This window comes from Pseudochaenichthys georgianus, unplaced genomic scaffold, assembly GCF_902827115.2.
Source record: "Pseudochaenichthys georgianus unplaced genomic scaffold, fPseGeo1.2 scaffold_1043_arrow_ctg1, whole genome shotgun sequence".
In the NCBI taxonomy this organism is placed as follows: domain Eukaryota; kingdom Metazoa; phylum Chordata; class Actinopteri; order Perciformes; family Channichthyidae; genus Pseudochaenichthys; species Pseudochaenichthys georgianus.
This window is the reverse complement of record NW_027262012.1, coordinates 1-15,463: the sequence shown is the minus strand read 5'-3', so window position 1 is coordinate 15,463 and position 15,463 is coordinate 1. Positions and strand designations below refer to the sequence as shown.

General features: G+C 52.0%; 1 protein-coding gene and 1 long non-coding RNA gene across 2 annotated transcripts; both read right to left on the bottom strand.

The window, feature by feature from the left end:
• Window positions 1-3,808: 3,808 nt before the first annotated feature.
• On the bottom strand, window positions 3,809-9,908 carry LOC117440566 (piggyBac transposable element-derived protein 4-like). The gene is made up of 3 exons (XM_071202048.1): window positions 9,597-9,908; window positions 7,247-7,431; window positions 3,809-6,317 (listed from the first exon to the last, which is right to left on the bottom strand). The coding sequence occupies exons 1-3, from the start codon at window positions 9,906-9,908 to the stop codon at window positions 3,914-3,916; spliced, it is 2,901 nt and encodes a 966-aa protein (XP_071058149.1). The 3' UTR covers window positions 3,809-3,913.
• Window positions 9,909-9,965: 57 nt separating this feature from the next.
• Window positions 9,966-14,852, bottom strand: LOC117440565 (uncharacterized). Its single transcript, XR_004551280.1, has 3 exons — window positions 14,524-14,852; window positions 10,151-10,257; window positions 9,966-10,036 (listed from the first exon to the last, which is right to left on the bottom strand). It is a non-coding gene; the product is annotated as an uncharacterized lncRNA (long non-coding RNA).
• Between the last annotated feature and the right edge of the window lie 611 nt (window positions 14,853-15,463).

Here is a 15,463-nt window from a genome sequence, read left to right as displayed (position 1 = left end):
GGGAGTCTCTAAGACTGACAAAGACATTGGAGTCCTGCGGGAGTCTCTAAGACTGACAAAGACATTGGAGTCCTGCGGGAGTCTCTAAGACTGACAATAATAATAATAATAATAATAATAATAATAATATATTTTATTTATAAGCGCACTTTTCATTTGCGTAAACAAAACTCAAAGTGCTACAAAATTAAAAATTAAAAAGGGTGAAACAAAACAATAAAAAAAAAATAATTAAAACAACATAATAAAAGCTGTGACATTCTGCCCGCATGGCATGATGTGGGGCATTTAAAAATCTAGTTAAAGGCTATTCTAAAAAGATGCGTTTTTAGGCCTTTTTTGAAAGCCTCCACAGTCTGTGGTGTCCTCAGCTGGCTTGGGAGGGCATTCCACAATCTCGGAGCAGCGGAGCAGAAGGCTCGGTCTCCCATGGTCTTCAGTTTTGTCCTTGGTGGGATGAGGAGGTTTGCCTTTACTGAACGTAGGTTCCTCGTGGAGGTTTGTGGGGTGAGCAATTCCTTGATGTAGGAGGGAGCATTTCCATATATGCACTGATGAGTGAAGAGGGTGATTTTGTAGTCAATCCTGAGTGAGACCGGGAGCCAGTGCAGTGATTTGAGGATGGGTGTGATGTGTTCGTACTTCCGCACAAAGACATTGGAGTCCTGCAGGAGTCTAAACCTGACAAAGACATTGGAGTCCTGCGGGAGTCTCTAAGACTGACAAAGACATTGGAGTCCTGCGGGAGTCTCTAAGCCTGACAAAGACATTGGAGTCCTGCAGGAGTCTAAACCTGACAAAGACATTGGAGTCCTGCGGGAGTCTCTAAGCCTGACAAAGACATTGGAGTCCTGCGGGAGTCTCTAAGCCTGACAAAGACATTGGAGTCCTGCGGGAGTCTCTAAGCCTGACAAAGACATTGGAGTCCTGCGGGAGTCTCTAAGCCTGACAAAGACATTGGAGTCCTGCGGGAGTCTCTAAGCCTGACAAAGACATTGGAGTCCTGCGGGAGTCTCTAAGCCTAACAAAGACATTGGAGTCCTGCGGGAGTCTCTAAGACTGACAAAGACATTGGAGTCCTGCAGGAGTCTCTAAGACTGACAAAGACATTGGAGTCCTGCGGGAGTCTAAACCTGACAAAGACATTGGAGTCCTGCGGGAGTCTCTAAGACTGACAAAGACATTGGAGTCCTGCGGGAGTCTCTAAGCCTGACAAAGACATTGGAGTCCTGCGGGAGTCTCTAAGCCTGACAAAGACATTGGAGTCCTGCGGGAGTCTCTAAGACTGACAAAGACATTGGAGTCCTGCGGGAGTCTCTAAGACTGACAAAGACATTGGAGTCTCTCATGCTCTCCTCTCCTCTTTCTCTGCTTCCATCTCTCAGGCAAAAAGCACTTTCTTTCAAGATAAGATCCAATCCCAAAAAACTATTTTCCATCTTCTTCTCCTCCCTCTTGGACCCCCCCAAAGCCCCTCCCCCCTCCTCCCTCTTGGACCCCCCAAAGCCCCTCCCCCCTCCTGGACCCTCCCAAAGCCCCTCCTCCCTCTTGGACCCCCCCAAAGCCCCTCCCCCCTCCTCCCTCCTGTCAAGCGACTTTGTTAACCACTTTGAAAAAAAGGTTGATGATATTCGCTCTTCTCTTTCTGACTCCCCTCTACTCCCCGCTGGGTCTCCAGACCCTCCTTCCACCCGCACACTGACCTCCTTTTCCCTTCTCTCTCCAAGTGAGGTGCCTACCCTCATTACCTCTGCCCGCCCCACCACCTGTCCTCTGGACCCTATCCCTTCAAACCTCCTTCAGACTATCGCTCCTGATATTCTACCGTTTCTCTCCCACTTCATCAACACTTCTTTAACTTCTGGTCACTTTCCACACACTCTCAAGGAGGCGAGAGTAAACCCTCTCCTGAAGAAACCCACTCTCAGCCCGTCTGACGTTATAAACTACAGGCCTGTCTCTCTCCTCCCGGTCCTGTCTTTAGACACCTCTCCTGCTCTCTCCATCAGAACAACCTTCTGGATCCGCACCAGTCTGGTTTCAAGGCAGGTCACTCCACAGAAACTGCCCTCCTTGCCGTCTCTGAGGAACTGCACACGGCTAAAGCAGCCTCCCTCTCCTCTGTCCTCATCCTGTTGGACCTGTCTGCTGCATTCGACACGGTGAACCATCAGATCCTCCTTCGCTCTCCAAGAACTTGGAGTTTCAGGCTCTGCACTTTCCCTCCTCACCTCATACCTCAAAGACCGCACCTACAGGGTCACTTGGAGAGGGTCCGAGTCCGACCCTTGTCAATTAACTACAGGCATCCCTCAGGGCTCTGTTCTCGGTCCCCTCCTCTTCTCCCTGTACACTAACTCGCTCGGATCTGTCATTAGCCCGCATGGTTTTTCATACCACTGCTACGCTGACGACACCCAATGAGTCCTGTCCTTCCCCCGCTCAGAGACCCAGGTCGTCGCACGCATCTCTGCTCGACTAGCTGACATCCCCTCAAGCTCAACCTCGACAAAACTGAAGTGCTTTTCCTTCCGGGAAAAGATTGTCCCTCTCTTGACCTGACCATCAACATCGGCACCTCTGTTGTTTCCCCGACTCAGACTGCAAGGACTCTGGGTGTGATCCTAGATAACAACCTGTCCTTCACTGCAAACATCGCTGCTCCAACCCGCTGCTGCAGATACACGCTCTACAGCATCAGGAGGACGCGTCCCCAGCTGACCCAGAGAGCCACGCAGGTTCTGGTCCAGGCTCTCGTCACCTCACTAGACTACTGCACCCCCTCCTGGCTGGTCTGCCTGCATGTGCCCTCCGACCTCTGCAGCTCACCCAGAATGCAGCGGCTCGTCTTCAACCTTCCTGAATGTTCCACACCACTCCGCTCCCTCCACTGGCTTCCAGTAACTGCTAGAATCCACTTCCAGACCCTGGTGCTTGCGTACCATGCTGCGAATGGATCTGGCCCTTCCTACATCCAGGACATGGTTAAACCGTGCACCCCAGCACGTGCACTCCGCTCTGCATCAGCCAGATGGCTCGCTGCACCCTCGCTGCGAGGGGGACCCAAGTTCCCATCAGCAGGAACACGTGGGTTTGCTGTCCTGGCTCCAAGATGGTGGAATGAGCTCCCATTGACATCAGGACAGCAGAAAGCTCACACACCTTCCAGACTGAAACTCATCTCCTTCGACTCCACCTCGAGGATAGAACTACTAACAAAGCACTTATATACTAACAAAGGACTGGCTCCTCTAAAGCCAGCTGAGCAGCACTTGAAATGCTTGGCTCTATGAAACCTGATGTACTTTATGATTCTGTTTTCTTCAAGGTTGTGTCTTCCTGGTCGAACGCACTGATTGTAAGTCGCTCTGGATAAAAGCCTCAGCTAAATGTGATGCAATGTAGACGTGTCAGAGTAAATTCAGATGGAACATAGTCAAACAATTACAATTCTCATTTCCGCCTAGAACAAAAAAACATTATTTATAGTGAAACCCCCTGAATGATGGGATCGTAGACCAGAACCTGGAGGGATCCAAACCAATATATCATAAGTACCCTGAGTCAGGAAGGATAGATGCTAGTTTAAGGCACAGGCTCACCTCTGGGTACATGTGGTTAGCATCAGTGCCCTTTGACCTGTCTCAGTACTGCACTGTACAACGCGTTTTATTCATTGAAATATCACAACAGGTTTCATTCCATCAAATACAACTGCTTTGGACCTTTTGGAAAATCCACCCAGACCTCGATACCCTTTCCATTCAACAAAAACACATACACAGGAAATGAAGTTTGACTCCAACTGAAGCAGATTTATTTAAACATTTTACCAACATAATGCACAAGAAAACTACACTCTAAAAAACTACCTTTGTTTGTAAAGAACAACACACGGTACACACCCTGCATGCTACAGTGTGTGGCTGTGCCACTCCTTGAAGCAGTTCTTCCTAGAAGTGAAGCACAGAGGCACCATGCACTTCCTGCAGCACACCGGCGTCTTCACCCTCTTGTTGCCGGCGTTAGAGCAGTTCTTGCAGTACTTCCTCGACGCGGTGGCATCTTCCCCATAATACACGGGCATGCATGTGAGCGGCGGGGGGGATGGTGGCGCTGCTGCTGCTGCTTCTGCTGCTGGGACTCCAGCGAACTCCAACATGTCTGCAGCCAGCTGCTCCCTGAAGGACTTCTGGCTGTGTGGCCTCGTCCCGCTGGGGTCCTTCCTCATCTTGATCAGCTCCTTGTGGAGAAGGAAGCTGTTCACCACTGCAATGTCCATGAAATGGTAAAAGTAAGTCTTGTACCATTTCATGGTTTTGTGGTGAACGCTGTAGTTCCCGATCAAAGTGTCGGACACATCCACGCCGCCCATGCTCCGGCTGTAGTCCAGCATCGCGTCAGGAACGGGAACAGTCTTCGTCTGCCACACACCCGCCTGCTTCACTTTCCGCTGGACCGTCTGACCGCTGAAGGCCTCGTGCACGGTGGAGCACACGGACACTTCACGGGTGTCCATCCACTTCACGAACAGGAGCTTGCCTCTCCGTATCCACCGCAAATCTCCCCGTTCTGCGTTTTTCGGAAGGTCGTTCAACTCCGCCCGTGGAAACTCCATCTTATTCTTTCTAATGGTCCCGCAACAGCCAATGTTCTTAGTGGACAACTCCTCAAAGAGGGCGGGGCTGGTGTAGAAGCTGTCCACAAAGAGTGTGTAGCCCTGACCGAGCAGCGGGAGAGGCAGCAGGTCCATCACGGAGGAGTAGCTGAGTCCAGGGCCGGTGGTGGACTCGCTCTTCCCCGTGTGCACAAAGAAGTTCCAGGTGTATGCCGTGGAGGAGTCCGCCAGCACAAACAGTTTGTACCCCCACTTTATGGGCTTGTCCTTCGCGTACTGCTTCTTGCTGATGCGGGCCTTGGAGGCCACCATCCTCTCATCGATGGAAATGTTCCGATAGGGCTGGAAGTGGGCTTTGCAGGCAGCAACGATGTCCGTGTAAAGGGGCTTGATCTTGAAGAGTCGGTCGTACTCGGCGGTGTTACTCTTGCGCTCGTTTTCCTTGTCTTCCTCAGGGTCGCTCATGTGCAGCGACCACAAGATGGCCTCAAAGCGAGCCCGGGACATTCTGTCAGCGGGGAACTGGAAGTTGTACGGCCATTTCCTCCTCCAGTAGTCCGATCTGTGGTGAACGTGGACGAGGCCGGAGAAAATGATGATGGCCAGGAAGACATAGAAGTCCCTCACAGTCAGCACTTTCCAAACGTACTTCTTCCCCGCCTGCGACCTCTTCAGGGCGTTTGCATTGGTGTTGTCCACGAGCCTCTGGACCACGGAGGAGCTGAAGAACATTCTGAAGAGGGAGAGGGGCGACCACGCTGTGAGGGGGTCTAACGCGGGGCCGGGGACCCTGGCTGGCATGAACCCGCGTGGCTCTGGTCTTTGGTCTTTGTCCTCTCTGGTGTGCCACCTGAGGTCTTCCTCTGTCGATCTGGAAGAGGGAGACCCACCTCTGGGGGACCCACCTTCGGGAGACCCACCTCTGGGGGACCCACCTTCGGGAGACCCACCTCTGGGGGACCCACCTTCGGGAGACCCATCTCGGGGAGACCCACCTCCGCTTCGGGTGGACTCACCTTCGGGAGACCCACCTCGGGGAGACCCGCCTTCGGGGGACCCGCCTTCGGGAGACCCGCCTTCGGGGGACCCGCCTTCGGGAGACCCACCTTCGGGAGACCCGCCTCGGCCACGCTTCCTGGGCGCGGCTGATTTATACGACGCTTTTCCTTTTCTTTTGTGCTGCGTCTCTTTGGGTGACTCGGAATCAGATGAAGAAGATGAGGGCTGAGGAGGGGTCCGAGTGGATGGTCTCAGCCGAGTGGAAGCAGGCGATGAGGGCTGAGGAGGGGTCCGAGTGGATGGTCTCAGCCGAGTGGAAGCAGGCGATGAGGGCTGAGGAGGGGTCCGAGTGGATGGTCTCAGCCGAGTGGAAGCAGGCGATGAGGGCTGAGGAGGGGTACGAGTGGATGGTCTCAGCCGAGTGGAAGCAGGCGATGAGGGCTGAGGAGGGGTACGAGTGGATGGTCTCAGCCGAGTGGAAGCAGGCGATGAGGGCTGAGGAGGGGTACGAGTGGATGGTCTCAGCCGAGTGGAAGCAGGCGATGAGGGCTGAGGAGGGGTACGAGTGGATGGTCTCAGCCGAGTGGAAGCAGGCGATGAGGGCTGAGGAGGGGTACGAGTGGATGGTCTCAGCCGAGTGGAAGCAGGCGATGAGGGCTGAGGAGGTGAGGGTGGAGCAGAAGGCTCGTAATCTTCATCACTGTGAAAACAAATGTGGAGAAAAACCAAATGGATGAATTCACTGGCCGATACTTTTGAAAATATAACTCCAAACAGACAAGTAACACTATATGGATGCTGAGGTGAATAAGCCCTGTGCTGGGGAAGCCAGCATGCCTTCCAGTAGCCGCGTTCACACTGCGGTACTTTTCCCACAAAGGTTCATGCGAACTTATTTCATGATCGCGTTCACACCAAAAAGAGCCGGTACTAAAAGTAGTTCATGCGAACCTTTTTACCCCCTCGAAAGTCCCTGCTAGAGAGCAGGGACTTTCGAGCGGCTCTTTTGTGAGAAAAGAGCTATATGACTGATTGGCTGGACGAATTGCAAACCACGCCCCGTAAAACTCCCAAAAAGTTTTGTGAAGCCGCCATTTTATTATCCTCGCATTAGCATTATTAGCATTAGCATTATTAGCATTAGCCCAGCGCAGAAACGCAGAGAGACTAACTTATGGCAACACAAAATAAAACATGGGAGCGGTGGAGATGAGGAGGTGTCGGCGTTCTGGCGATTTACTCGGAAGGCTTCAGTAGAAGCTGCTGGGACTCCCAGCAGCTTCTACTGAAGCCTTCCCCAACTCCGGGGACTTCCGGCCGGGGACTTTGGGCGGCAGTATACGCCGTGAAGTGGTTTGCGGCCTGCCAGTAAACCCAAAGCAGAAGAAGAAGAAGAAGTGACGTCAGCGGCTTCATTTGACCAATCCTCCCCCAGGGACTTATTCCGGTGAGAACGTGATCTGTGCTTAGTTCATGAGAACTAAAGAGTTCGCATGAACTAAGTTCGCATGAACCTTTGTGGGAAAAGTACCGCAGTGTGAACGCGGCTCTTGTGAGCGAGTGACTAAACTCACTGCAGGAGAGATGGATGATGTCACACCGAGTGATGGATGAAAAGAGATCACATACCTTTCCGATGGAGGAAGAACGTAATCAGAGTCACTGCTGTCCGGGTGTAGTTCTGGCTGCAGCAGGTCCTCGTCGTCCGACTCGGAGTCGACCGGTAAAATAGCTGCCCCGCTGTCTTCAGCCAGAATGGCCAGTACCTCCTCAGTGGAACAAGTCTTTTTCCTGCCTGCCATTGTTGCAATTGGCTTATTTGGCAGAGTGGCAAGAGAAGAGAAATAAACAATTCCTAAATGCAAAGAAACCACCGCTCTTGAAACCTGCTGTGCGTTCTGACGCGCCAGCTGCCAGGCAGACCTGTACGCTACGCGGACCCTATCTCTGGAACCCATTGGTCGAACTGGGTGATTGACACCTCTTTGCAACACTGAGCATTACACTCTGCTTAGTAGCAATAAAGGTCACGATGGATTATCAGGAGTCATTTCAAAGAGACACAGAGACATTGGATTAACCTTCAGCAGCGTGTTATGCCCTTCAACACAACTTCTGATCCCCAAACAGCAAAGGTAAGACATAGTCATAGTTATTCTCTTTTTAGTCCGATCGGGACTTGAACCGGCGACCCTCGGTTCCAAGACCAGGTCCGTACAGGCCGAGTCCCTACAGGCCGAGTCCCTACAGACAGAGTCCCTACAGACTGAGTCCCTACTGACTGAGTCCCTACAGACTGAGTCCCTACAGACTGAGTCCCTACTGACTGAGTCCCTACAGACTAAGTTCCTACTGACTGAGTCCCTAGAGACAGAGTCCCTAGAGACAGAGTCCCTACAGACAGAGTCCCTAGAGACAGAGTCCCTACAGACAGAGTCCCTACAGACAGAGTCCCTACAGACAGAGTCCCTACAGACTGAGTCCCTACAGGCTGAGTCCCTACTGACTGAGTCCCTACTGACTGAGTCCCTACAGGCTGAGTCCCTACAGGCTGAGTCCCTACAGACAGAGTCCCTACAGACTGAGTCCCTACAGACTGAGTCCCTACAGACTGAGTCCCTACAGACAGAGTCCCTACAGATTGAGTCCCTACAGACAGAGTCCCTACAGACAGAGTCCCTACAGACTGAGTCCCTACAGGCTGAGTCCCTACAGACTGAGTCCCTACTGACTGAGTCCCTACAGACTGAGTCCCTACAGACAGAGTCCCTACAGACAGAGTCCCTACAGACAGAGTCCCTACAGATTGAGTCCCTACAGGCTGAGTCCCTACAGACTGAGTCCCTACAGACTAAGTTCCTACTGACTGAGTCCCTACTGACTGAGTCCCTACAGGCTGAGTCCCTAGTGACAGAGTCCCTAGAGACAGAGTTCCTACAGACAGAGTCCCTACAGACTGAGTCCCTACTGACTGAGTCCCTACTGACTGAGTCCCTACAGACAGAGTCCCTACTGACTGAGTCCCTACAGACTGAGTCCCTACTGACTGAGTCCCTACAGACTGAGTCCCTACAGGCTGAGTCCCTAGAGACAGAGTCCCTACAGACAGAGTCCCTACTGACTGAGTCCCTACAGGCTGAGTCCCTACAGACAGAATCCCTACAGACAGAGTCCCTACAGACAGAGTCCCTACAGACAGAGTCCCTACTGACTGAGTCCCTACAGGCAGAGTCCCTACAGACAGTCCCTACAGACTGAGTCCCTACAGACTGAGTCCCTACAGACTAAGTTCCTACTGACTGAGTCCCTACAGGCTGAGTCCCTAGAGACTAAGTCCCTACTGACTGAGTCCCTACAGGCTGAGTCCCTACTGACTGAGTCCCTACAGGCTGAGTCCTTACAGGCTGAGTCCCTACAGGCTGAGTCCCTAGAGACAGAGTCCCTACAGGCTGAGTCCCTAGAGACTAAGTCCCTACAGGCTGAGTCCTTACAGGCTGAGTCCCTACAGACTGAGTCCCTACAGGCTGAGTCCCTACTGACTGAGTTCCTACAGACTAAGTTCCTACAGGCTGAGTCCCTACAGACTGAGTCCCTACAGACTGAGTCCCTAGAGACAGAGTTCCTACTGACTGAGTCCCTACAGACTAAGTTCCTACAGGCTGAGTCCCTACAGACTGAGTGCCTACAGGCTGAGTCCCTACAGACAGAGTCCCTACAGACAGAGTCCCTACAGACTGAGTGCCTACAGGCTGAGTCCCTACAGGCTGAGTGCCTACAGGCTGAGTCCCTACAGACCGAGTCCCTACAGACAGAGTCCCTACTGACTGAGTCCCTACAGGGACTCACCCTACAGGGACTCACCCTACAGGCTGAGTCCCTACAGGGTGAGACCCTACAGGGTGAGTCCCTACTGACTGAGACCCTACAGGGTGAGTCCCTACACACAGTATAACAGAGAGGGTGTGTTTGTTTCGCTCACCTGTGTGGTGAGGAGGATGGGGGAGCCGTGGTGACTCCCTGCTGGGAGGAGGAACGTCCCCCCCGCCGTCTGCGTCAGGATGAGGGGGGGCTGAGACATCAGGGGGGGGGCCGAGGTGGAGGGAAGGGAGGAGGAGGGAAGGGAGGAGGTGAGGAGCAGGGAGGAGGAGGGGGGAAGGGAGGAGGGGAGGGAGGAGGAGGGAGAAAGGGAGGAGGAGGGGAGGGAGGAGGGAGGAAGGGAGGAGGAGACGAGCTGCAGGAGAGGAGACCCTGAGGAGAGGAAACTAAGAGTTAGCAACGAGCTAACGTTCATCTGCAGGCTATTACTGCTAACACACACACACACACACACACAGTTACCTGTCGGGGGGGGGGCAGGTGGAGTGGGCTTGGGGGGGGGCGGGGTCTCCGCGGCTGGGACAGGAGACACAAATTCGTCCTCTACGGAAAAACAGACAGGTATTAATCAAACACACCCGCCACTAAACACGAGGTCAACAACAACAAATGATGAAGAGTGTGATGATGAAGATCAGTTATTGTCTGTTTTCTCACCTGGTTGACAGTACTCCTCCTCTTCGTCTTCATCATCTTCATCCACCTGTTGCCATGGCTCCAGCTCCTCCTCCACACACTCCATTAACAGCTCCGTGTCCATGTTGCTATGGAAACATTTCAAAATAAACTTTATTGACAAGTTTCTCTTAGACAGGGGAGGAACCTAGAGACCCTGACCCTGGAGACCCTGAACCTAGATACCCTGACCCTGGAGACCCTGACCCTGGAGACCCTGAACCTAGAGACCCTGACCCTGGAGACCCTGAACCTAGAGACCCTGACCCTGGAGACCCTGAACCTAAATACCCTGAACCTAGAGACCCTGACCCTGGAGACCCTGAACCTAGATACCCTGACCCTGGAGACCCTGAAGACCCTGAACCTAGATACCGTGACCCTGGAGACCCTGAACCTAGATACCCTGACCCTGGAGACCCTGAACCTAGAGACCCTGAACCTGGAGACCCTGAACCTAGATACCCTGACCCTGGAGACCCTGAACCTAGATACCCTGACCCTGGAGACCCTGAACCTAGAGACCCTGAACCTGGAGACCCTGAACCTAGATACCCTGACCCTGGAGACCCTGAACCTAGATACCCTGACCCTGGAGACCCTGAACCTAGAGATCCTGAACCTATATACCCTGACCCTGGAGACCCTGACCCTGGAGACCCTGAACCTAGAGACCCTGAACCTGGAGACCCTGACCCTGGAGACCCTGAACCTAGAGACCCTGAACCTAGAGACCCTGACCCTGGAGACCCTGAACCTAGAGACCCTGACCCTGGAGACCCTGAACCTAGAGACCCTGAACCTGGAGACCCTGACCCTGGAGAACCTGACCCTGGAGACCCTGAACCTAGAGACCCTGACCCTGGAGACCCTGAACCTAGAGACCCTGAACCTAGATACCCTGACCCTGGAGACCCTGAACCTGGAGACCCTGACCCTGGAGACCCTGAACCTAGAGACCCTGAACCTGGAGACCCTGACCCTGGAGACCCTGAACCTGGAGACCCTGAACCTAGAGACCCTGACAGTACCCTGAACCTAGAGACCCTGACCCTGGAGACCCTGAACCTGGAGACCCTGACAGTACCCTGAACCTGGAGACCCTGACCCTAGAGACCCTGACAGTACCCTGAACCTGGAGACCCTGAACCTGGAGACCCTGACAGTACCCTGAACCTGGAGACCCTGACAGTACCCTGAACCTGGAGACCCTGAACCTGGAGACCCTGACCCTAGAGACCCTGAACCTGGAGACCCTGACAGTACCCTGAACCTAGAGACCCTGACCCTGGAGACCCTGAACCTGGAGACCCTGACAGTACCCTGAACCTGGAGACCCTGAACCTGGAGACCCTGACAGTACCCTGAACCTGGAGACCCTGAACCTGGAGACCCTGACAGTACCCTGAACCTGGAGACCCTGACCCTAGAGACCCTGACAGTACCCTGAACCTGGAGACCCTGAACCTGGAGACCCTGACAGTACCCTGAACCTGGAGACCCTAGAGACCCTGACCCTGGAGAACCTGACCCTGGAGACCCTGAACCTAGAGACCCTGACCCTGGAGACCCTGAACCTGGAGACCCTGACCCTGGAGACCCTGAACCTAGAGACCCTGAACCTAGAGACCCTGAACCTAGAGACCCTGACCCTGGAGACCCTGAACCTGGAGACCCTGAACCTGGAGACCCTGAACCTGGAGACCCTGAACCTGGAGACCCTGACAGTACCCTGAACCTAGAGACCCTGACCCTGGAGACCCTGAACCTGGAGACCCTGACAGTACCCTGAACCTGGAGACCCTGAACCTGGAGACCCTGACAGTACCCTGAACCTGGAGACCCTGACAGTACCCTGACCCTGGAGACCCTGAACCTGGAGACCCTGAACCTAGAGACCCTGACAGTACCCTGAACCTAGAGACCCTGACCCTGGAGACCCTGAACCTGGAGACCCTGACAGTACCCTGACCCTGGAGACCCTGAACCTGGAGACCCTGACAGTACCCTGAACCTGGAGACCCTGAACCTGGAGACCCTGACAGTACCCTGAACCTGGAGACCCTGAACCTGGAGACCCTGACAGTACCCTGAACCTGGAGACCCTGACCCTAGAGACCCTGACAGTACCCTGAACCTGGAGACCCTGAACCTGGAGACCCTGACAGTACCCTGAACCTGGAGACCCTGAACCTGGAGACCCTGACCCTAGAGACCCTGAACCTGGAGACCCTGACAGTACCCTGAACCTAGAGACCCTGACCCTGGAGACCCTGAACCTGGAGACCCTGACCCTAGAGACCCTGACAGTACCCTGAACCTGGAGACCCTGACAGTACCCTGAACCTGGAGACCCTGAACCTGGAGACCCTGACAGTACCCTGAACCTGGAGACCCTGACCCTGGAGACCCTGACAGTACCCTGAACCTGGAGACCCTGACCCTAGAGACCCTGAACCTGGAGACCCTGACAGTACCCTGAACCTAGAGACCCTGACCCTGGAGACCCTGACAGTACCCTGAACCTGGAGACCCTGAACCTGGAGACCCTGACAGTACCCTGAACCTAGAGACCCTGACCCTGGAGACCCTGAACCTGGAGACCCTGACCCTAGAGACCCTGACCCTAGCGACCCTGAAGACCCTGACAGTACCCTGTGTTCAGAGGACATCTCTGAGACGTTGAGAACATGTTATGTGAGGACCAATGAAAACATGTCCACCATGAAGTCCTAAAGCAGACCAGATCCACCAGATCCACTTCAGCCACAAGGCGCTGCTCGCCACTGGCCACAGAGAACACACTAGAAGGTACATATCAACGTGTTCACATCAAGGTGTGCATTTCAATTAACTTGTTAAATATATTTAGAGAAGTGAGTTCAGGTTCAAGTAAAAACAGATACTAGATAGATACTAGTGTAGATGGATACTATAGATACTAGTGTAGATACTAGTGTAGATACTAGTGTAGATAGATACTAGTGTAGATACTAGTGTAGATAGATACTAGTGTAGATACTAGTGTATATACTAGTGTAGATAGATACTAGTGTAGATAGTAGTGTAGATAGATACTAGTGTAGATACTAGTGTAGATAGATACTAGTGTAGATACTAGTGTAGATAGATACTAGTGTAGATACTAGTGTAGATACTAGTGTAGATAGATACTAGTGTAGATACTAGTGTAGATACTAGTGTAGATAGATACTAGTGTAGATACTAGTGTATATACTAGTGTAGATAGATACTAGTGTAGATAGTAGTGTAGATGGATACTAGTGTAGATACTAGTGTAGATACTAGTGTAGATAGATACTAGTGTAGATACTAGTGTATATACTAGTGTAGATAGATACTAGTGTAGATACTAGTGTAGATACTAGTGTAGATAGATACTAGTGTAGATACTAGTGTAGATAGATACTAGTGTAGATAGTAGTGTAGATACTAGTGTATATACTAGTGTAGATAGATACTAGTGTATATACTAGTGTAGATAGATACTAGTGTAGATAGATACTAGTGTAGATACTAGTGTAGATAGATACTAGTGTAGATACTAGTGTATATACTAGTGTAGATACTAGTGTAGATACTAGTGTAGATACTAGTGTAGATAGATACTAGTGTAGATACTAGTGTAGATAGTAGTGTAGATGGATACTAGTGTAGATACTAGTGTAGATACTAGTGTAGATAGATACTAGTGTAGATACTAGTGTAGATACTAGTGTAGATACTAGTGTAGATACTAGTGTAGATAGATACTAGTGTAGATACTAGTGTAGATAGTAGTGTAGATGGATACTAGTGTAGATAGATACTAGTGTAGATGGATACTAGTGTAGATAGTAGTGTAGATGGATACTAGTGTAGATAGATACTAGTGTAGATGGATACTAGTGTAGATAGTAGTGTAGATGGATACTAGTGTAGATAGTAGTGTAGATGGATACTAGTGTAGATGGATAGTAGTACCGGGTGCAGAGTGAACCCTCGCTGCAGCCCGGAGGCTACAGGCTAGCAGGAGACATGTTAGTGTGTCTCTTTGTTTTGTTCCGTTACAACGACCTGTGGGAATGCTTTGACGATGCCATGTGGTATACACGATATATATAATATATACACAAGATACACGTGGTCGTGCCAATAACGCCCCATTGTATTGTAAACAGAGGGGCTAACCCGAGCTGTAAACCGAGCGCTCCCTCGGCGTGTGTGCGGGACCCGGACCTGAGGAGGACCCGGACCTGAGGAGAACCGGGCCGTGCTGGTCTTACTAATCTTAATGCATTGCTATCTTAATTAATTGCTATCTTAATACATGTCTTACTTGATGTGTTTCTTACCTGCTGCTCCGGGTTCTGGCTCTTCTTCGGGCGCGCTCCGGTTGAGTAGGCGAGGGGCGGGACTTCCGCCTTCCGGTGATTGGCCCGCAGATATCTGAGGTCACTTTCCTCTCTGACAGCGCGGCCTCTGATTGGTCGGTGATATGTTCCTTCCTGCTGCGGGTTTTCAGTGTTTAAAGCGCCGGTTTAAAGCATGGATGTATAATAAGAAGGTTTAAAGGGGCTCCCGTTCCCTCACGGTGCAATGACTAACAAACACAACAAACTAACTCTAGGGAGGCCGCGAGGCGCCTTCAACAAGCCGCATGGCGCATGACGCTCGGCGCAGGCCGCCATCTTAATTTTGTTGTTCTGCTGTGGGGGGTGGGCGTGTCTTCGGAGTGACGTCACGAGTTGACGCTTTAACAAACAAAAGAAATGTCGAAATATTTACAAATATCTGATTTCTGCTGTTGTTGTTGTTCTGTTGCTGCTGACTAAATAACTAATGTGAAGGTAATGACATTCAAACATTGGTCATTTTACAAACCGAAAGCCTCACTGCCCTCACTCTCTATGAATGAACCGACGCCTTGCAAAACGATCCGAATCAGTTCTACTGTAGATTTGAAGACAAAGAGTTCCCAACAGCTTCAGTCTCGCACCTCCACGTCCCCCTCCCCTTCAGACCCATTTACACAGGAACGCAAACGAACCGAATTCGATTTTAAAAAGTCTTCCGTTCACACGCATTCGCTCAATTAAACGCGTCCGTCCACACGAGACCGCTCGACCCGCTGGAAACGCTGAAGTACATATGCCGGGCCTGTAAGTGGCGCTGTACTTCCTCACGAGACCGCTCGAAAGCGCTGGAGACGCTGTAGTACATATGCCTGGCCTGTAATGGCCACTACAGGGCCTCGCTCGGTATGGCTAGGCCTCGTTAGGCCTTGTTAGGACT

What these genes read in the sequence shown, in the direction of transcription:
- LOC117440566 (XM_071202048.1), bottom strand. Translation starts at nt 9,908, where the DNA reads ATGAACGTTAGCTCGTTGCTAACTCTTAGTTTCCTCTCCTCAGGGTCT. An exon ending in CCATCCTCCTCACCACACAG is followed by an intron (nt 7,432 to 9,596) that starts GTGAGCGAAACA and finishes CTGCCAAATAAG; the next exon opens with CCAATTGCAACAATGGCAGG. An exon ending in GTTCTTCCTCCATCGGAAAG is followed by an intron (nt 6,318 to 7,246) that starts GTATGTGATCTC and finishes TTGTTTTCACAG; the next exon opens with TGATGAAGATTACGAGCCTT.